This window comes from Chionomys nivalis, chromosome 13 (genome assembly GCF_950005125.1).
Source record: "Chionomys nivalis chromosome 13, mChiNiv1.1, whole genome shotgun sequence".
Taxonomy (NCBI): domain Eukaryota; kingdom Metazoa; phylum Chordata; class Mammalia; order Rodentia; family Cricetidae; genus Chionomys; species Chionomys nivalis.
In genome coordinates this window covers 33,848,751-33,870,584 of record NC_080098.1, presented here as the reverse complement: position 1 = coordinate 33,870,584, position 21,834 = coordinate 33,848,751, and the positions used below count along the sequence as shown (strand labels likewise).

The 21,834-nt window shown below is 42.2% G+C and overlaps 1 protein-coding gene across 2 annotated transcripts in view; it reads left to right on the top strand.

Moving 5' to 3' along the window:
* Positions 1-21,402, top strand: part of Ryr2 (ryanodine receptor 2) — a 565,815-nt gene extending 544,413 nt beyond the window's left edge. For both annotated transcript variants that reach the window (XM_057787812.1, XM_057787811.1), the window contains 8 exons: positions 3,667-3,727; positions 6,432-6,578; positions 8,034-8,168; positions 13,815-13,971; positions 16,487-16,551; positions 17,809-17,909; positions 19,019-19,070; positions 19,943-21,402. In XM_057787812.1, the coding sequence (XP_057643795.1) occupies positions 3,667-3,727; positions 6,432-6,578; positions 8,034-8,168; positions 13,815-13,971; positions 16,487-16,551; positions 17,809-17,909; positions 19,019-19,070; positions 19,943-20,038 (814 nt within the window). In that variant the 3' untranslated portion in view covers positions 20,039-21,402. The remainder of the gene's footprint in view (positions 1-3,666; positions 3,728-6,431; positions 6,579-8,033; positions 8,169-13,814; positions 13,972-16,486; positions 16,552-17,808; positions 17,910-19,018; positions 19,071-19,942) is intronic.
* Positions 21,403-21,834: the final 432 nt, after the last annotated feature.

Genomic DNA, 21,834 nt, shown 5'->3' with positions numbered 1-21,834 from the left:
AGACTGTTTCTTCATTGGTCAGTGTTAAATTCAGTGATGCGCTAGTAACATTGGACAATGTTAAATTTGGTGATGTGTTAGTAAGATGGCTCAGCAGTAAACATATTTGCTGCCAAGCCTGATGACCTAAGTTTCATCCTCAGACTTCACAATGGTAGGAGAGAACTGACTCTACAAATTGTTTTCTGACCTCACACACATGATCTGGAACATACACAGATACACAACATACTCATATACACACCTAAGCACAACAATTTTTAAATTGGCAAAACCTTTCACTGTTTTATGTAATAAATATTTTCAAGATTCACTGCTTGCAAAAGGCCAGAAAAATCTATGTTCTTATCACCTTTAAATATGGATAATGAAATTTTAATGAAGATCCAGTATGGAATATACAAGGTAGAGGAAAAAAGACTTCCTTGTTCTGAGTCTTTACTGAAACATTTAGAAGGTCAAGACCTCAAAGTGTAGCAGGCTTCTGTGTGCCTCTCTCCTTGATGTGTCCACCCAGATTCAAAACAATCCACACAGTGGGTATTTACTCAAATAAACTTTTATCATAACAAGACCCATTTGTAAGCAGATCATCAATATTTACAGTATTTATCCACCCATGCAACTTGGTAAACAAGTGTTTCTCTTCCTCCCTGTGGATAAGAAACACTCAGATAAATTCACTCATCATAGATGGAGGGACATTTAATTTGTTTGATATTTGATGCCCTGGAGGTCACAGATAAGTAGTAGAGATGGGTTCCCAGGCAGGTGCAGCATTTGCAGCAGCTGAGAGGCATGCTGGGAGCCACAATAGGAGAAGGGTCTAGTCCTGTGGAGACTAGGTGAGGGCTAAATCCTGTTTGAAGAAAATGAGAGAGAGAGAGAAAGAGAGAGAGAGAGAGAGAGAGAGAGAGAGAGAGAGAGAGAGAGAGAGAGAGAGAGAGAGCTGGTGGGTGACTGTAGGCAGAAAGCAAAGGGCTGGGACTGCAACTCAGTGGGAGAGTATTCACTCAGCAAGTTCAAGTCCTAGGTCCATGCCCCAGCACTACAAAGAGAAAATTTTTAAAAAGGCTATAAACAGTACTCTCGCTTATAAAATTTAGTTGTAAGATAAATGTATGTGTTCATACAAGCTTTTATTATTTGAATCAGAAACCCTTCTACTGCAATGTAAAACAAGGACAATAAGGTTAGGGAGATGTCTCAATGATAAAAACACTTGCTGTACGAACATGAGGACCAGAGTTCAGATACCCAGCAGCCATATAGAGCCAGGTGTGGGTGAGCATGTCTGTAATCTCAGTGTTGGGAGGTGGAAACATGTGGGTTCTAGGGGCTTGCTGCCCTGTGTCTAGCCAAAACGCTGAGGTTCACTAAAATACCTGAGGAAGACAACCAGTCAACCTCTGGCCTTCACACCAACATGCATGGAATACAGTCCATACACATGTAAACACACACACACATACTGTACACATACTAAAGCATACCATACACCATACATACATAAATTGCTGATCCTGAAATTCTAGAGAAAGAAAGGACCAAGTCCATGATTGTCCAAATTAAAGCAAGCTGTGTTTGGGTGCACCCAAGACTGGCTAGTGGTCTATCTCTCCCTAAATTGGGGTTTGAGAGAGCAGCCCCCACTGGTCTCTTGAAGTCCCTCTTGTAGGAGAGAGAAGAGTTCACAAAGCTGAGAGCGTTGGTGATTATTCATAGTTAAAAGGATGCAATGAAAAGAGGAGGAACAAAGCAAGGATGTACATCCAGTGAATGGCCTTTATACACAGTTTACAACAGACCAGGGACTTGCTGTTGATTTCAAATAGAAGCCTTAATTAGCAGGGACTTAACCCAGGACAAATAGACCTCTCTTAGCTAGGATTTATCACCAAACAAGAATGTCTTTTTAACTGTAAACAGAACTCTTAACCTGCAAGGTATATTTTAAATTTAGTTCTTCCATCAACCTCTAAGGTTGTTCCTGTTTTGGTTTTACATTACCTGCACAAATGACCACTCATTCTCATTCTCTGTTTCTCGATTTTCTATCTCTATCTTCATCTCTTTCTCCCCACCCTTCTCTATATCCATCTCCCTTTACCACTACTCCCCCCACCAACAAACACAGCCCAAATCTGTTTTCAAGGGGCAGGCAAGACCGCTGAATGGTTGAGAGCACTTGTGGTTCTTGGAGAGGACAGGGATTGGTTCCCAGCACTCACAATGGTCAATTAACATAATGGACAATGAGGACTACTGAGAACTGAAGAACAATGGCAATGGGTTCTTGATCCTATTGCACGTAATGGCTTTGTGGGAGCCCAGGTAGTTTGGATGCTCACCTTAATAGACCTGGATGGAGGTGGGTGGTCCTTGGACCTCCCACAGGGCAGAGAAACCTGCTTGCTCTTTGGGCTGAGGAGGAAGGAAGACTTGATTGGGGGAGGGGGAGGGAATGGGAGGTGGTGGCGGGGAAGAGGCAGAAATCTTTAATAATTAAATAAATTAATTAATAAAAAAAAGTTAAAAAAAAAAAAGAACTGCCTAGAACCCCAGTTCCAGGGGACCTGGCACCCTCTTCTGGCCTCTCTGAGCACTGCACAAATGTGGTACACAGACACACATGCAGGCAAAATACCCATAGACGTAAAATAGAAACAAATATTTTTAAAAGGTAGCTTAAATGCACAGTAAAATTTTACTGAGTCAACTTTTGAAGCAGACATGCTAATTAGCTTTGTATAGTTTCTAGGAATAAGGGACACGTAGAAGGTAGATTACATTATAATGTAAAACAAGAGAAGACTGTTTTTAAATAACGGGATGGGATGCTGAGTTTGCTCAGTGGGGAAGGGCAGGCAAACCTGACAACCTCAGTCCAATCCCCAGACCACAAAGTGGAAGGGCAGAACTAATTTATGCAGGCTGTCCTCTGACCTCCACACTTGCACTATCACGTGTGTGTGCCTGAACATACACACACACACACACACCCATACACAACATACACACACATCATACACACACACCACACATACCATACACACTCACACCACACACACACACACCATACACACACTTACCATACATACATCATTCACACACACACCACACACACATACCATACACACACACACCATACACACACACATCATACACACACACCAGACACACATACCATACACACACACCACACATACTATACACACACACCACACACACACACACACCATACACACACTTACCATACATACATCATACACACACACACCACACACACATACCATACACACACACCACACACACACCATACACACATACGCATACAGCATACACACACACCATACACACATATCATAAATACTATGCACAACAATAGTAATGCTGATGATGAAGATACATTTAAATTACTGACAGGAAAGGTGGTGCCATTTTGTTTTCTTTCCCAGGTCCCTCTAGAGGTCTCCATAGAGCACTGGTGTCTCTCCAGAGTAGGTCTTAGCTCTTCACTTTTACCTGGGGACAAGTGATCGATCTCCTGAGTGCAGTCCTCCTAACAGGTGTACAGCTTTGCCCACAGCAGGTGAAAGTCTACAGGTTCTCACACGCCTAAGTCTCTATTAATGCCAGTATCCGCCTTTTCTTCTGTCATTGCAGACTGAACTCTATTGATGTGAAGTACCAGATGTGGAAACTTGGAGTCGTGTTCACAGACAACGTAAGCTTCTTTCGCTCTCGCTCTCCTTAGATGACTCTGTGGAGCTCTTGCAGACAGAAGGAGGTCATCTGAGGAAGCTAGCCAGACACCAAAGCAGTTAATAAGTATGGCGTCTGAGAGAGACCCGAGCACAGACACTTTAACCAGCCTATCTTGTATATTAATATAGGAAAAACTTGAAAATTTCCATTTATGTTTCAGAGGGACCATGGTAGGTTGCAAAGGTTTGTAGATGTTCAAAACATACCTAAATAAAGATTAAACAAATATTTGTGCTAAAGAGGAAGATGAGTGGGAGGAGGAATATTGGTAGTGAATAGATGGGTGGGTAGATGGAGAAACAACAGAAGCAAGGTATTTATGAAAATGTCATGATGAAATATATTGCTTCATGTATGTTTTTTAACCTAATACATTTAAAAATAGTGGTGCTTACTTTTTCTCCAAAATTAAGTACATTAAATTATTATGTTCTTATTCTTGATTTATCTTACTAAAAAGCCTTTAGACACTAAACATATGGCCCATGTATATACCTAAACATGATTGAATCTAGTCATCCATTATCAAAAGCTGTCTCTGCACCTCACTGTTTAATTTTAATACTGTTTTTTAGAGTGAATGTTCCAATTTTCTCATCTCTAAAGTCTGTGTCATCCCTCCATCCCCACTCCTCCATCCATCGTCATAGGTGATGTGAGAATGTCACAACCTATCTTTTTGGTACTTTCCATGGCCATCGTCATAGGTGATGTGAGAATGTCACAACCTATCTATCTTTTTGGTACTTTTTATGGCCATAGACTTAGAAAACCACCCTGCACATATTTTCTCATCTAATGATGGAAAACTTCTCTGCTTCAGTTGGTATCTTCCACCCGGGTAGTATGTTGCACTCTGGCTTGGGCACACTGGGGGCGTTCTCCATGCCACAGTCCTTGCACAACCCTCTTTTGCCCAAGCGAGTCTGACTTTAAAATATTTTAATTTCTGTGGAGTTTTTTGTCGTTCAGAGAACTTGGGTGTGCATTAATCCTGAAGACGACCTAGACAAGCCCCTTCAGACATCTTTCTGGGACCCCTTAGGCTGTCAGTCACTTGCAGTTTTATGGTTTCTGTTTGGCCAGTCACTTCTCACATGTCGTCAGGTCTTCAATAGTTTAGTTGGTCTCTGAAAAGCAATGAAGGCAATAATCAGATGAAATGTGGGACTGGCAGTGGCATTTTTTTTTTATCATGCAAAGAGGGTAACTTTTAGTATAAATATGAGCAGAGTACCAATGCTAGGAGCTGCCCGTTCTCCATCCGTCACTCAGACTTACAGGTACCTCCATGTCAACCAACACCACCGCCATGACTAGTTTTTCAGTCATTGGCTTCTCCTTCCTCTCATGTTCCCCATGTGTGTCCCTTTTCTCAGGCTTTTCATTGTTTGATAGCTTGTGAAATTACTCCTCCTTCATGTCCTAGGGCAAGTGTATCACTTCTAACCCTTCCTGCCAACTCCTCAGTGACTTTTTCGAATGCCATTTTCCCCCTAGCTTCAGTCCCTCGTTGGTTATGTAGACCTGCATGGCCCCAGACACACCGTTTTTCTTCTTGTTGTTAAAAGCTAAGATTAGAATCAGAACAACAGTTCTGCTCCTCTGCAGTGAGTAGACACAGCATCTGTAGGAGAAACTCTGCTCCAAGGAGCTGAAGCCACCACTGGGCTTCTATCCTGCATCTTCACTGCCCTCACCAAACATGGACATTTTTACCCTAACAGAAGTGGATCATTTACATGAATTACAGTTCAGGAAGCTGGAGAGATGGCTCAGCAGCAGTCCAGAGCTCCTGCTCTCTTGCAGAAGACCTGGGTTTGCTCTCCAGCTCTGACAATGGGCAGTTCACAAATTTCTGTAACTCCAGTTCCTGGGGAGCTGAGCCCCTCTCCTGGGTTCTGAGGGCGCTGTGTTGTGTGCCCGTACCTGCACACAGAACACACACGACACACAAATACACACATACACACACACGGAGGAGAGAGAGAGAGAGAATTAAAAAGTAATAATGCTTCAGTTCTGATTCAGGAGACTTCTCCAGGCAGCACCAGTTATGTAGTTAAGGTCACTACAGATGTTAGTGACATCAAGGAGTGCTTTGCTCTAGGAATTATGTTAGTCCATGCAAAGTGCAATGCTGCCTTAATGAAACTCCTTAGGGACAGGAGATTCTAACTAACAGATTTAACAAGCTTAGTGTGTAGATAAATGAAGAGAAGGAATCAAAGCTGCAGGGTTCTTGGGTTGACTGTAGACAAGGGTTCCTGCACCAAGACAGTCTTGTCCCTCAGTGACATTCAATGGCATTTCTTATGATCTGGCGGGATGTTCTTTGAAGTCTAGTTGATCCTTACAGGGCAGCCCCAATAACAAGGAATTCTCCATATAAAATAGCACCAAGCTCCTGCTGTCAGAATGTAGGGTGAGGTTGAAAACAGTTTGTATAGTTAAAGGAAGAAAATTACACTGAACTTTTTATAACAAACTAAGTAAAGATAAAATGTGCAAAGATTGAATCCAGCTAATTAGATCTGAAGAATTATAGTCTAGAAAGAAAAAGGTGAGTGCAGTGGTTAGCGTGGAGAGAGTTAGCAGTGGCTCTTACCAGTTCGTTTTTACTCTGGGGTCTGACATATCTTATCACTCTTTGCTTCCGACAGTCCTTCCTGTACCTAGCTTGGTATATGACCATGTCTGTTCTTGGACATTATAACAACTTTTTTTTTGCTGCTCACCTCCTTGACATCGCGATGGGATTCAAGACCTTGAGAACCATCCTGTCCTCAGTCACCCACAATGGCAAACAGGTAAAAGGTCATTTTTCCTTTAGAGGAACTAAAAACAATAAGAAAAGAGCCTGCGAATATAAATCCTGGCCTTGGGTGACAATATGTGGCTTTAAAGATGGTCTGTGCCCTTGATTTTATAACTTCTGATTAGTAATTCCACAGACCCTGTAACCTGAATTTAAGGATTGATTTGATGGATCTCTGTGTGATCTTGAATAAGTGATTAATATTTGTCAATATCAAATCTCTTTTTGGTAAAGTGTAACCAATAACAATCCTTTGTCAGAGTGTGAAGATTGAGAACAAATCCAGCAGACTCGGAATCATCTGTGTTAAGCACCAAGGAAACTAGTTTGTTTTGCTTATGAGACAGTGTTTGCTCCATCTGATACTATGCTGTGCCAAAAGCTGTTGCACAATCCAGATGCATTAGTTGCATTGGTAACAAAATTTAATTGCAGTTAAATTTAATAAGATATCTTCTCTACTTTTTAATTGAATAAAATCTTAATGATCCTTTATGCTTAACAACGGCATGCTGACATAGGGAATAACTGGTCTAGGTCCAGAAAACCCACTGACCTTCTGATAGACTCAGCTGCTCATGCTGGATCTCTCCATTGCTGTGACTGGGTGCAAAAGTATACTTGTACTTATTCATCTGTTGTTTCATGGGTCCAATTGGTGGTAAAACTTCTGTGCTAACTATCTGGATTAACAGCCTCTCTAGCTCAGTACATTTTATAATCAGTGTCCGTCCAACCACTGGAACAGCAGCCACCTTTATGGCCGTTACCATAATCCCTTGTTTTCTAAAGTCCTGCAAGTAGCTGCTACACATGACACCTAAAGTTATGATAACGCTGTATCAATGCAATCCAGAAGCACCATGACAGACAGAATGCTGTGCACTTTGCTCACTTGCCACTTGGTGGGTTGTGACAGAGCTCCCAGCACAGAGAACAGCTGGAGAGATGGCACAGCAGATGGAGCACTTACTGCTCTTGCAGAAGAGGATCCTGGTTCAGTTCCCAGCACCCTTGTTGGGTGGATCACAACTGCATGGAACTCCAGTCCCATGGGATCCCACACTATCTTCTGGCTACTTCAGGGATTATACACACATGGCGCACATACATACACATAAATAAAGACTTGACTCACAATGCAGGAGAGTATGTTATACAATATCTTCTACCAGAATGTTAGAGGGTAGCAATGTGAGCCATAAAGCTGCTTTCTAATATGTATCAACCTCAGCATGAAATACTTTGACAAACTGATAAAGAAAATATGCAAATGAGCTTCACTTGTGAGCTAAGAAGGTGGCAATAACGAGGGTATGAATCATACTGGCTTTTCACCAGGAAGTCCAGGTGTGTTGGTAAAGCGCTTCCCTCCCACGCAGCTGTCAATTACACCGGTCATACATCCTGTATTCCTAATAGATGCTAAGTGTCACTTTGCTTTCAGCTCGTGTTGACTGTCGGCTTGTTAGCTGTCGTTGTGTACCTGTACACTGTCGTGGCGTTCAATTTCTTCCGGAAGTTCTATAATAAAAGTGAAGATGGTGATACGCCAGACATGAAATGCGATGACATGCTGACGGTAAGCTCCTGAACTTGTAATAAAGCCACCCATTCAACTAACGGCACATCTCCTCATCCCTAGAGCAGGAGAGGAGACACCAGGCTCAATGAAAGGTTGAGTGATTTCTCACACTACAGCCTTTTTCATTTCAGCAGAAATGATCACTTCTGCCATTTATGTACCTGTGTTTGTTCAGCTCGGTAATTGGTAGACTTGCTGAGAAATATAGTTAGGATGGGGAGCTATGCGGTGGTGTTAGCTTGTTACTCATACATCCCAGGACAGCAGATAGAATGTTCTCCTGCAGAGTGTTCTGAAGCTTTGCTTTTGACTTGACTTGTTGACTCTAGCTGACATCACTAAAATTTAAACAATGTATCTTAACAGAGCTGATACTTTTGCTTTTACACTGAGTGTCTTGATCTAAAGGTTCTCTTTTGGTCCTGGACAAAGTTAACAGATGTTTCAACTTTCCTGTTGTTGTATTATATAACCTGCTTTTCTGATGAGTTGTGTTTCTGGAATAAAATACCCCGACCAAAAGCTACTTCCAGTAGAGAAGGTTTATTGTGGCTTACAGTACTGGAGGGATAGAGTCCATCATGACAGGGAAGACGAGCAGCAGAGAAGTCATGAAGGCAGGAGCAGGAGGCCAACCAGCTACATTTCATCCATACTTAAGCAACAGCAAGTAGAGTTAGGAAATACCTCACAGCTCCTCTCTAGTGACGTATTTCCTCCAGTGAAAATCTGCCTTCTGAAGGTTCTGTAACCTCCTTGAACAGCACCACCAGCCAGAGACCAGGTGTTCAAACGCAGGAGCCTATGGGGGACATTCCATACACAAATCAGAAAAACTACTGTCCCTGAGCACTTAGGTTTGGGAGGGGAAGATTAAGACAAAGGATCTGTTGCTGGCCGGAGAGAGCAAGGCCTTTCTGTGAGCCATTCTCTGGACACCTGCATGGTTGGGGTTGTGTGTGAATGTCAAGGGGCTGAGAGGATGGTTCTGAAATTTCTCTCAAAAGGAAATGTCCCGAAAGTGTGACAAGAGCAAGATACTGATGCTGATGCTATGATGGCTAAGTTAGGTAATTTTGTACTCCTTTGGATAACTCGAAGTACATATAAATAATCACAGAAATTAAACTATGATAAAGTTGCTTTCTATAATTATAAAATACAAAAGACATCAATAAATGGAATTGACACCATGTACAAGCCCCCGAGGGGAAAATGGTAGAAATGAATGCCAATCTTTCTATTCAAGTCGGTAACAATTAGGACAGATTTGCATCCTTAAAATAATGACAGATTTTAAGAGAGAAAAAGATGCTCTGTTTATGATATAAAACCTAGAATCCTGTAAAAGCCAAAAATGATTATTTTTGTGACTGACAAATGTAAATATTTGTCTTATAGACAAATGATAAATTGGGCAAAATGCATTCACCACGACAAAGAGGAGACAATGTCCTTCCCTGGCACAGTTCCTATCAGACCCTTGAAAAAACATAAGCCCAGCCAGCAAGATGCTCAGTAGGGAAGGCACCTGCCTCCAAACTGCCTCCGAGCCTACAGCCAGCCAATCTGACTTCAATCCCCCAGGCCCGCATGGTGGAAGGAGCGATACCTGAATGGTGTCCTCTGACCTCCACACCATTCATGACACCCTCCACCACACACACATAATATACAAATAGAAAGTAATTCGGGTAATGTAAAAACATTAGAAAAAAAGAAGACAATACACAAAGGGTCAATTATGTGGCTGGACAATGCACAGTAACGTTAATTCATTCAGCCCTTACGTCTGAAGAGATGCCCAGCTCTTACTGTAAAGAAAAATGTAGGCCAGAAGAGCAGAACACCAGAGTTCATTATTAAAAACATTAAAGCTTGCAATAACTCCAGCCAGGGGTTGATGGGGATGCTAGCACATTCCTCTTGCTGGAAATCTTGAAAGAGACTGTTGAATATGTATCAAAGTCCGTTTGTTATCAGTTAGCTGCTCTTGTCAGGAGGCCCTGTGTGGCTCTCTTCAGTCTCTAGTCACAGGACCTGGCATGACCCAGTTTTCACTCAATCTCCATACATGTTTCCATTGTTTCCTAATGAATACCCCAGGCTCTCCTGGTTGGGCTTCTTTAGCCATCGAGGATGTGAGTCCGGAAGGTAGAGAGACTTGTCTCCGTGTCCCTTTTTCCTTGGCATTGCCAAGATGCTTGAGAACAACTTGAAGGTGTAGATTGTAAATCCTGGCCCGTGGTTTCAGAGGTGTCAGACGGTGGTGGTGGAGAATTCATGGTGGGGCAGATCAGTTTGCATCTTGATGGTCATGAGGCAGAGAGCTGTGGATTCTGAAGGGCAGGATATCCTGGGGGACCTTTCACCAAGACCTACTTCCTCTATCAAGGCCCCACCTCTTACTCCCACCACATCCCAGTGATACCATCTGCCATGTCCAGATCCATCCAAGGATTCATCCACTCCTTCTATAAGAGTCCTGCTGGCCCAGCTGTTTCAGAAAATACCCTTGTGGATACTTACATATCTTATGTGCTTCTTTATCGAATCAAGCTGACAAGCATACTTAAGCATAACAGTCTCATTTTAGGATAAGGAAGTGGGCTCTTGACTTAACTAGATCCTGGACGTCATCAGTTTGAGGGACTTTGAGAGTCATTAGCAAGACCGTTGGTAGCTATCTCTGGTTTAGGCTTTTCTCTCTGCACACGGCATGGGATTTTTATCTTGTCTTTGGCTGTGCTGAGCTCTGTAAGGAAAGATCTCAGGTGTCCCCTTCTGCAAGAGAAAAGAGTCTTTTGCTGTCATTAAATTTTAAATTTAAAAGTAATTTAAATTAATTAAATTACAATGTGGGTGGAGGGCTGTCATCAGCAGGGACTTCAACCTTTGGTTGTTTGGCTGCCATCATTTCCAGCAGGTGGCGCTGCAGTCAAAGGTTTACAATTAGTCAAAGGTTTACAATTTCAATGACTCATCTGGCGATTTCTTCTTTCTTCCCAGATGATGGTGTTTTATTCTAAGAATCCAATTAAACCCGCTCTGTCCTGATAGGGTTTGCACTGCCTCTTCAAGAATGTAGGAGGAAAAAGTGAAAATAACATTCTACAGCCTGTGGTAAAACAGTGAGGGTAGCTGAGGAGATGGGGCATAGGAGGACATTTTTGCCTGGAAGCATGGGCATCTCCAGGGAAGCTCAGCAGGACCAGTGGAACATACCCCTGCCTCCTCTCCCCGCCCCAGTTTCTCAGATAATGAGGATAAGAGGCAGCTTGGTGAAATTAGCTGCTCAGACAGTTGTTGGAGATCACCTCTGTTAAGTAACTGATCTCACACATTTGACCTGACCTTTCCCTCAAGGTCTCTGGCTCCTGCTTCCTGGTTCACTTTCCCTCTGCCATACTTCCTCTGAGCTTCCTCAGGCTTCTTCCCTCTATCTCTACCTCTGTCTCCTGTTCCTTCCCCACCATTTCTTTTTCTTTCTTCTTTCCTTCCTTCTTTCCTCCTTTCCTTCCTTTATTCCTTCCTTCCTTCTTTTCTTCCTTCCCTTCCCTTCCCTTTTTTTCTTTTCTTTTCTTTTCTTTTCTTTTCAAACTCTCTGGAAGAAGTACAGTTTTTTCCCTCCCACACTGCTTCTTCTACTTCTACCCTAACTAAGCTCAGTCTATGAAAAAAATCTTGAATAAAGGGATTCTTGTTTTCAGGAAAAGAATGATAATTTGACTGGTGAGCTCTAGATGTCAGTGGATGTCCACATACCAGTGCGGCCATTATGAGCTTGTCTGGAAGGCTGAGAGTACTGAAGTCCCAATGACAAGCCTGTCAGCTCAATAGCCAGGGCCAGACAACTGGGATCCTCGCTGCCACTCTCTGTGGCCCCAGTTCCATGTATGAAGACTCACATTCAGAGAAGAGTGTGGGACTTCATTTCTCCATGGTAAAGATAAGCAATGTGTGTAAGATAAAGAATTTAAACAGAAACCAGGGCTACACCGTGAAAATAAATTATCCTTTATTCAAAAAGGCACTGTGGACAATTTTAGCTGCCGAGTTTTAAGGAATGATTGCTGTGTTCCAAAGGGAGATGTTGGGTTTTGTTTTGTTTGAGTGACTCTCTTCTATATTCCACACTTGGACACAGACACAGTAAATGGCATCAACAATCTGGACCCCCGAGCCCTGAGAAGACTGGGTGTGCAGATAGGGCCTAAACCAGCCCGAGTATGACAGTTTTTAACCAGCTCTCGCTAGAGGACTCTTGGCTTCTCCGCCACAAAGAGTCTTTTCTAGACTCCAGAATAGTCCTACCAGCTCCGGGGGGCTTTGTACGGCAGTGGGGGTTCAGGGCAGCTATCACGATATTTTTGGCTTATTGTATATCTGGCTGGTACAGTGCCTTTATGGGTGTGATGGTTAAGATTGATTATCCAGCTGACAGGATCACATGGGGATGGAACGGTGGTAGGCTGTGGACCAAGTGCGGAGCTGTAGGGGGCTTTGCCCCTTTGCCGTGTAGGGAACAACTAAGACTACAATGGGTCTAATTTTGGAAGGTCTGTAGACTTATGTTCCCAAAGTATGTGCTTTGGAAGAGGATGCGGAAGGATACCACGTGGCACAGAGTCTGCACAGCAAAGACCTGGAGCTGGGGGGAGTGGGGATATGAACATTAAAATGAGAACTTAGAGATGAATGGGGCCCAGAGTACAGGGGTGAGGTGGGGAGCTGAGATTATCTTGAATGAAGTTAAAAATCTAGACACTGTGAGCCAGGGACTCTCAAGTTGGCTTGACTCTGTTCCCCAGGGGACATTTGTTATCCAGAGCCCTTTTTTCTTTATTATTATTACTATGGAGAAAGTCACTATTAGCAACTAGTCAGTAAATACACAGGATAGCCCCATCACACGGAATTACTCAATCCTTGTATATATTGAGTATTATGGTGTATGTATGAATGGTAGTGATGCTGAGACCAAGTCCTGTTCCAAAGACCCTCCAGCAAAGCCTATTTCCTGTGCACCATAGCTCAGCAGCTGTAGCAGGTGTTGACTGCCCTTTGTTTGAATGAATGAGTTTCTCGTTCCTCCTTATCTCCCCACACCATCTTTCTTCACTCTTCTAGACAGTGAGTAGAAAAGATCTCTACATCCCATTCGTCATTCATGAATTCTAAGTGAGAGGAGAAGCCAGCAAGTCTGCCTTAATCTAGCTCCATCCCTACAAGTCCCTGTTTTCCCCCATGAGGCTTTTACTTTCCTCTTCCATGTCTGTAGCATTGTGGACATAACCAGATAATACAGCTTTATATAGCTCAAGGCCCTGTAATGTGATTGTCATACTGTGTCGTCTCATGTGCTTCAAAGCCAAGGTGCTAATGAAGCCCTCGTCTTTCTCTCCCAAGTGACACAAATGCTCTAAACCAAGTGAACAGTGTGGAGTTTTGATTAGGAGATAGTGGTGTGTACGTACCACATATTCACATCTCAGGGAAAAGTATTAAGACTGAAAGACAGCCCAGAGCACGAAGATCCTTCTCGTTTAGAATGAGGACCCGGAACTGGAGAGAAAGCCTCATGTCAGTGGCAGGTCAAGGAGGGTGGTGACCCTCACGAGTGTCTCTGTTTCTATCTTCCAGTGTTACATGTTCCACATGTACGTGGGCGTCCGTGCTGGAGGGGGCATTGGTGATGAAATTGAAGACCCAGCGGGAGATGAGTATGAGATCTACCGTATCATCTTTGACATCACGTTCTTCTTCTTTGTGATCGTCATCCTTTTGGCCATCATACAAGGTAAGCCGTACCCAGCTGCGGCTCCTGGGTATCTTGACCTTGAGTCACCTACTGCTGAAGCCAGAAGGCAAGGTGGGCTGACAGTATCATGTTTTCTGCCAAGGCCTAATGGAACCTTTCCTTCTGGTATTTCTTCCTTGTAAAATCTCTAGGTGGGAAATAAAGAGGTATGTGTTGATGTAAACAAACAAGTGAACAAGCAAGCCAAAAGCCTCATAGCTTTTACCAGAAAGGGAATAGGAGGTAACTTATTCTTGAGCCAAATTTGAGTGATTGATCATGGCCTGGGAACACAGACTTGGGTTACCCTGAATCCTATGTTCTAACATGGAAGTGGTTTTATAAAGCTTTATAGTTTTATAAAACAGTAAAGCTGTCATAAATCAAGGCAAGTTTAAAAGACCCCAGTGAGGACCTCAGAGAAGTGGTTCCAGCAAGATGAAGCTTTTCTATGGGTCTCAGATGCTGTCTGATGACATTTCTAGCTTTTAGGTAGGTGGAAGCTTGGGTGTGCTAAGTTAATAGATCCTCAAAGGGTTTTAAGCTATTAGTCATAGAATGTTAGTTCCCTAACAGTGGGGAAGAAGTAGACTATTTGGGGGGGCTAAAGCTAGTCCAAGATATGGTAATTAGCCCTGAACTTGCAGCATTCAGACCTCATCACAGGTCTGCAGTCAATCTCTCCAGACACAGCTTCCTTCCAGGAGTTCTCATTGTCACGTGGGACCCTGGAATGTAGTGTGTGTGTGTGTGTGTGTGCGTGTGCATGTGAAGGGCAGAGGTCAGTTTCAGGAGTCTTCTATTTTTTTTTTTTCTTTTGAGTCAGGGTCTTTCACTGAAATCCATGGCTCTCCAGTTAGGAGAGACTGGTTGGTCAGTGAGCTAAGGGGACTTGTCTCTGCCTTTTATGGGATGATTGCTCTACCAAGTGCTGGGATTACAAACACTGCCCATCTCCAGCTTTTTACCATCTAAGAATCAAAAGTCCACTTTATTGACTGAGCCATTTTCTCAGCCTGTTTGATTTCTATTTATGAAAAAAAAAAACATTCTACAGGGACTGACTCCTCGTCCTGCCACATTACCAGCTTTAAAAGTGTGAAGGAGGGGTGAACCATTCATCCTGAGGCAATAGTTCAGGTTAAGTTCTACCATTGTGGAGAGCTTTCAAATAGGGGCATCAGTTCAAGTCCCCTCTTCAGTACGCGGTAACTGATTAGCTCATCGCGTGCAATCATGTCACTTCCACTGGTGACTCCCTGCTGTGTGCCAGCTATGTCTAGTAACTCATGTTACCCTCCCTGATATCATGAGGACTATGCCAACACTTACAATTTACACGGGAACTAACTAAGCTATGGCAAGTCTCGGTAACTTGCTAAAGTGTGTCACTGCCCAGGCTGGGGTTAGAATCCATAACTAGACTGAGCAGATTGGGGACATTGGGCTCAGAATCTTTCCCTGAAACCACAGAGCAGTGTCAAGCAGCAGTTTTTCCTCTTCCTCTGGCTGAATTGTAGTGATATCTTTTTCTTCCAGAAAGTCATTCCTGTTTTGATTTTGTGTTTCCTAGTCAACACATTGATCCCAGCCTTAATTGAATGGCTATAAATACGATATTAACCTTTACATTCCACAGGTGTGACATGATACTGGTAATGTACACAGATAAGTACAAAGGGTTCATAATCCATCTGCAATGTCTTTATAGAAGGCAGCATTGTTGCTTTATAAGAAGAAAAACTTGGGGCTAGAGAAATGGCCCAGCAGTTAAGAGCACTTTTTGCTCTTCCAGAAGATTGAAATTGAGTTCTCATTGCCATGTAGGGCAACTCACAACTGTCTGTGAGTTGTAACCACAGCTCCATGGGATCTAGCACCCTCTTCTGGGCTATGTGTGTACCTACACACATGTACCCATATACACTCACAGACATACACACATACACATAAAAAGAATAAGTCATTTTTTTAAAGAAGAATAAAAAGTCAAAACATTTGGAAGTAGTAGTTGGGGAGTCAAAGTACAGAAAGGAGGCAAAATTCAACAATTCCACGTATCAAACATTAATTCACATTTGATAAAATTATGGGGAGTTATGAGGTTGATACATATTTCTCAGTCCATACAATAATGTTTTATTTGATTATCTTTTGGGGGATTTCTGTATTTTACAGTCATAATTCTCAACTACTCCTTTCCCCCTGCAGTAAGTAATAATATAGCTTGTGTGCATGCCAAGTTCCTTAGTATTGTTTTTTCTAGTTTGTCACTTCATTTTAAAATGCTTTTCTAGTGAACATCAGGTCCAGTCACTGTGTATTCTGCTCCCAGGGAGAGTCACTTCCCTAGTTAAGAAGCAGCCAGTGTGACCTCATATTTCTGCCATGTTCTGAGTATCTCCTAATGAGGTTATGTATTCTCATTTGCCTGGGAAGGAACATCCAAGGAGTTATGAGTTGAATGATTGTTCATAGATAATGGGGATCATGTAAGTTCTTTTTTTAACACTAGGTTTGATCATCGATGCTTTTGGAGAACTCAGAGACCAACAAGAGCAAGTCAAGGAAGACATGGAGGTGAGGCATTTGTGGCTAGGGTGTGGTAGTGCTATAGGTGATATTAGTTTCTCGGTGATGACTGAATTCATTTGAAGCTGTACGTAGTTACTGTAATTTTAAAATCCTGATAGAAGGGAGGTTCTGCTTCACTTTGGCTCCTGGTGCAGACCTTCAGGATTAAGCATAGACCACCCACCTGGCACTATGTATAAAGACAAATCCAGATGCGAGAATTGCAGAAAGATGAAAGAGGCTATTCCTAGATATATCCATCAATTGAGTTAATACCTGGAACAGCACCTGACCATAGGAGGGCTTTTTCAAATCACTGATGAAACACCTTATAACTGATCTAAGATTTATACCTCTTTTGTTTAGGTAGTAGACTTTGCTTGGATAACTGGCAAGTTTTCAACGTCAGTTGAGAACACAGTTAATCCTGCTTTGCTAATTACTCAGTGTCGTGAGCAGGTCAGTCACTAAGTCTAGATGTGTGCATGAAGGCTAAAGAAAAAAATTAAAGATCTCACTAGTAAGCTATCATTGTCCCATCATCCTCCTAGAACCCATATCACTTAGGAAAACTCCAAGATATAGTTATGATAGCAGTTAAATTTGTTCTCGGGGACATGGCACTATCACAAGTGATGCTTGGCATATATTGAGCAAGTCATATATTGAGCTTCTTTCAACAGTGTGCTGTGTAGCATTTTCTGGGGAGATATGAACAAATGCCTGTTTATCTCCAGTAGGACACTATATCATGCCAAAGAAGTGATTCCACCCAAGTCTAACTTGGTAGACCAATGAATGCATTGGGATTGTTTACAGGAGCTTGGGTGAGGGGTTGCTTACAGGATTGTGGATAAGGAGGCTACTTATAGGAGCATCGGTGAGGGGTTTCCTACATGAGCCAGGGTGACTGACAGCAGTTACATCACTGAAAGGCTCACCGTGATTGGGTGATAGTTTAGGACATCTGCATCCCTAGAGCTCCCAGTCCACTTTACAGCTGCCCCAGTCCCGCCCTGCTAAGCTAACATAAGGGAAGGGTCTGTTGAGCCTGCAACTCTCTCAGCTTCCTGATCATGGCAACTTTCCTGTGGTAAGTTTCTGATAGGTTTCCCGAACTTTCTGAATTATATGAGCAGTTCTTCTTCCTCCAGGAGGGATTGGCACTATGGAGAAGTAATTCCATATCCCAGCGGACTTTGTTTTCATCCTCTGCTCTCCTGGGCCTTCTCTGACATCCTGTTGTCTCCCCTTGTCTTCTAGACCAAGTGCTTCATCTGCGGGATAGGCAATGACTACTTTGATACGGTGCCGCACGGCTTTGAAACACATACGCTACAGGAACACAACCTGGCCAACTACCTGTGAGTGGCCCTCACAGGGTCTCCCCCTTTCCCAGGAGCCCATTCCCTCCCATTGCTGTAAACTCCAGAAGTGGGCAGTGGTCAGACTCCTGCAGACTCCTACACCCCTGGAGTAGGCTGCTTTAAATTGTGAAGCTGTCCATATTCATACTGAGGGATCCAGAATGGGAGTGGAGTGGCATAGAACTCTGCAGAGAAGCCTGGCCATGTTTTGTTTTTTCAAGACAGGGTTACTCTGTAGCTTTGGAGCCTGTCTAAAACTAGCTCTTGTACACCATGGTGGCCTTGAACTCACAGACATTTGCCTGCCCCTGCCTCCCGAGTGCTGGGATTAAAGGCATGCACCAGGAACCTTCTTGATGTAAGCCTGAGACATGTGGATCCTCCCTCCTCTCACATCTCTATTTTTGCATCCCCACCCTTTTGATGACCTATAGAACTCTCTGGGCACTACAGAAATCAATTAAAAACTGATCTTTGTTGTTTATAATGACAGTCAATTAATAGTTGTTTTTTGTCTTGTTCTGAACAGTCATATAAGTAAGCACATGCAAATGAAAATCTGGTCTTTTTGTGGGACTAAAACAAACTACACAGTTTATCAAACTATTATTCTTAATTTCAGATCCAATTTTAATATCAGATGGAGAATATATATCAAGTAACATTGGGGGGAAGTGGCTGAACTATACTCAATTAAACTGATAAAAATATAGAATTTATGAAGCTAGTTTTCAGTTAAAATTTGTTAGTGTTGATTTGAGTCTGACCAAAATCAATGGTTGTACATGCCTTTAATCCCAGGATTAAAGGATCTCTGTCTACATAGTGAGTTCCAAGCTGGCCAGGACTGCATAATGAAACTGTAATCTTAAGAAAAAGAAAAGTAACTCAGACCTAAAATTGTGTGTAATATTAGACCAGCCATCTCAGAGAATATGCTTATTTCTTTCTGGTACAATGCAATTAATTTTCAAAAACTGTATTTGTGGTGTTTTCTATGTTTCCATAAACCAGTACAACCAGGGTGTAGTATGTAAGCATCTTTCCTCTTTGTGCTGGTGTTTTCCCGTGTAATCCAATCCTGACCAGCGTCTCTGTCTCTGTAGGTTTTTCCTGATGTATCTCATAAACAAGGATGAAACAGAACACACGGGACAGGTGGGTGAAGCGCAGTGATGTTCAGAATGAAAGGACAGACAAGAGGTGATGGATAACCGTTTAGCACTCAGGAAGGATTGCTTCGGGGGCTAGAGAGACAGCCTAGCAGTTTAGGGTGTGTTCTGCTTTCTGGAAGACAGAGGTTTCTGCACCCATATATCAGCTCACAACTACCTGTAACCCAGCTCCAGGGAATTCAATGCCCACTTCTGGCCTCTATGAGCACTACACTCGTGGGCATATAACCACACAGACATCCAAATCTGATTTAAAAAGAACCATTGTTTTTAGATATTAGTCATGTTACCTTGAGATAACATTTCTTTGTATGAGGTGACTATTAACGAGACTGCCTCCTCTGAAACAGCAAAATTCTAATTTCACATTTAAAAATCATCTTTCAACTGAAAATAGTGGGTTTACTTATGATTCCCATCCCCTCTTCTGCAAAAATTGTGTTTATCATATGACCTATACTTTCAAATGAATTGTTTACATTATTATAATTGGAAAAAATGCAGTGTCTAAGGTTCTCAGGAAAATTTGAAATTCCCTTTCTGGGATAATAGTTTGAACTTGAAGATGGATAAAATTAATAATGATAATAAAGAAAAACCCTAGAGATTTATAAATATGTTTTTAATCATTATTATATTATTGTCATGCTGAAAATTTTTTGTTTAAATTTGAAGATTATTTGTTTGTCATTGAAGGTAATTTAAGTGGAGCTATCTGAATACAATTGGACTTTTCCAGTTTTATTGCCTATATCAAGAGAATTAAGTGTTTTATTCTGGTCTGCCCTGTGTTATCACATAGAGTCACATAGAGTTTGGAGACTAGGCTAACACACTGATTTCCTCTGTTTACAGGAATCTTATGTCTGGAAGATGTATCAAGAGAGGTGTTGGGAGTTTTTCCCAGCAGGGGACTGTTTCCGGAAACAGTATGAAGACCAGTTGAATTAATATCATACCTGGGTTGTCTCTGAAAACCAAAAGCAATCTCTCCTCTCTCTCTCTCTCTCTCTCTCTCTCTCTCTCTCTCTCTCTCTCTCTTTCTCTCTCTCTCTCCTCTCTCCTTGGACCACCTGTTCATGTGTCCTTCTAGCCAGCATCCTGTGCTGAAAGCACTGATGCTCAGTCTCCGAGGACCTGACTGTTGTTCCCCAACCTCATCTGTCTTCATTGAGACATAAAGACTGAAGAACAATCCAAATCCACATTCTGACTGAACAAGAACCCTGGAAAGAAATCCATTGTGGAAACTCTACCATACCACCCATGGACAGCTTCCCCTGAGGGTCATGGAGTCTCCAGGAGCTGCCAGACATGCGCAGCCAAGCATGGCAGCCACACTCACCCAGGCTCTTTATTTCGCCATCCCAGAAGGAAGTGTCTGAGGGTCCTAGAGCACTTTAGCACTTAACAGGTTACCATGGACACCAGTTGCAAAGGGAAATAGTGCCTTACTATAAGTGGGTTGAGCTATGCAGAAGATCATGTGCATGACAAACACCTTTATTTTCTTTATGTCAACCTTTTTTTTTCTTAGCTAGGTTGGTTTTGTGATTTTGGTTTTATATTTATTTTTTTCCTCCTTTTTCTTTGGTGGGGGAGGGTAAGAACAGCTGTCTGCACCTTTTTCAAAAGTTGGGTGGTGTGTCTCAGGACAGAAGGAGGCTCTGCTCATTCAGCTACGTCACATTTACCCTCCCTACTTTGGTAAACACTCCGATGCAATGTGGCAACTTATGAAATCTTTGTATGAAAACAAAACAGACTGCAAAAAAAATACAACTTTCAAAAGAAATTAATTCATTGCATGTTTATTATGCAAGTTTAAATGAACAAAGAAAGCCTTCAGGAACAAGCTGATCAACACAGAAGAACATCCATGATAATTCCATCCATAGTAAAAAAGCACCATGGGCTTATTCATATATCTGGAGTCACTGTCATCCACTGACCATTGGAACCATCACCAACGTGACAGTAGTCTTGGGTTTTCCTCTTTCTTTTGGCCACTTGTGATCAGTCGTTGGTTAAGGACGCCTCGTCAGGCCATCTTTTGATATCCAAGCTGAAGCAATATACATTCAGAGATTTCATTGGTTGTGTCATGGGACTTGGGTGACCATGTACATCGATTCATTTTGTGTTTTTTCTTTCTCATTTTGAGTCCTTTTAAATGTAACGCCAATCTTTACAACTAAAAAGACAGGTTCAGAATGGAAGCGAGGTCATTCTGTGAGCATTGGAGATCTTTTATTACAAGTCTGCTTGTTAATTTTAGAATTGTAAAATGGCTCTAATAAAACTATTTAACTAACTTCCTTGTCCTCCTTTTCTCTTTATTTCACTTTTACCAGGGAGTCATAGAATCCCAAGCTTTTAATTGAGTTGTGTGTAGGAAAAACCCAGACACCACCCAGGCTTTTTACAGCCAGACATATGTAGCAGTATTTGTAACTGTGGAGACATAGGAAAAGCAGGCACTCAGCCCCACACTTAGCCTTTCCTTGTGGGATAATTCAATGACAGATTTGTCATACATCTTTCACTGTAAAGCAGTTTTCCTTGTTCAGGGAAGTGAATTTTTCTATAATAATTATATTCTACTTCATATCTGGATAAGAAAGAGACATGGAACACAAATGATACAATTAAAGACATAGACACAAATTAAACATGTGTTCTGTGCCATAGACCATCAGGGCTATCAGTAAAACATCACCTGTTCTGTTGTGCCTTATCATCACATT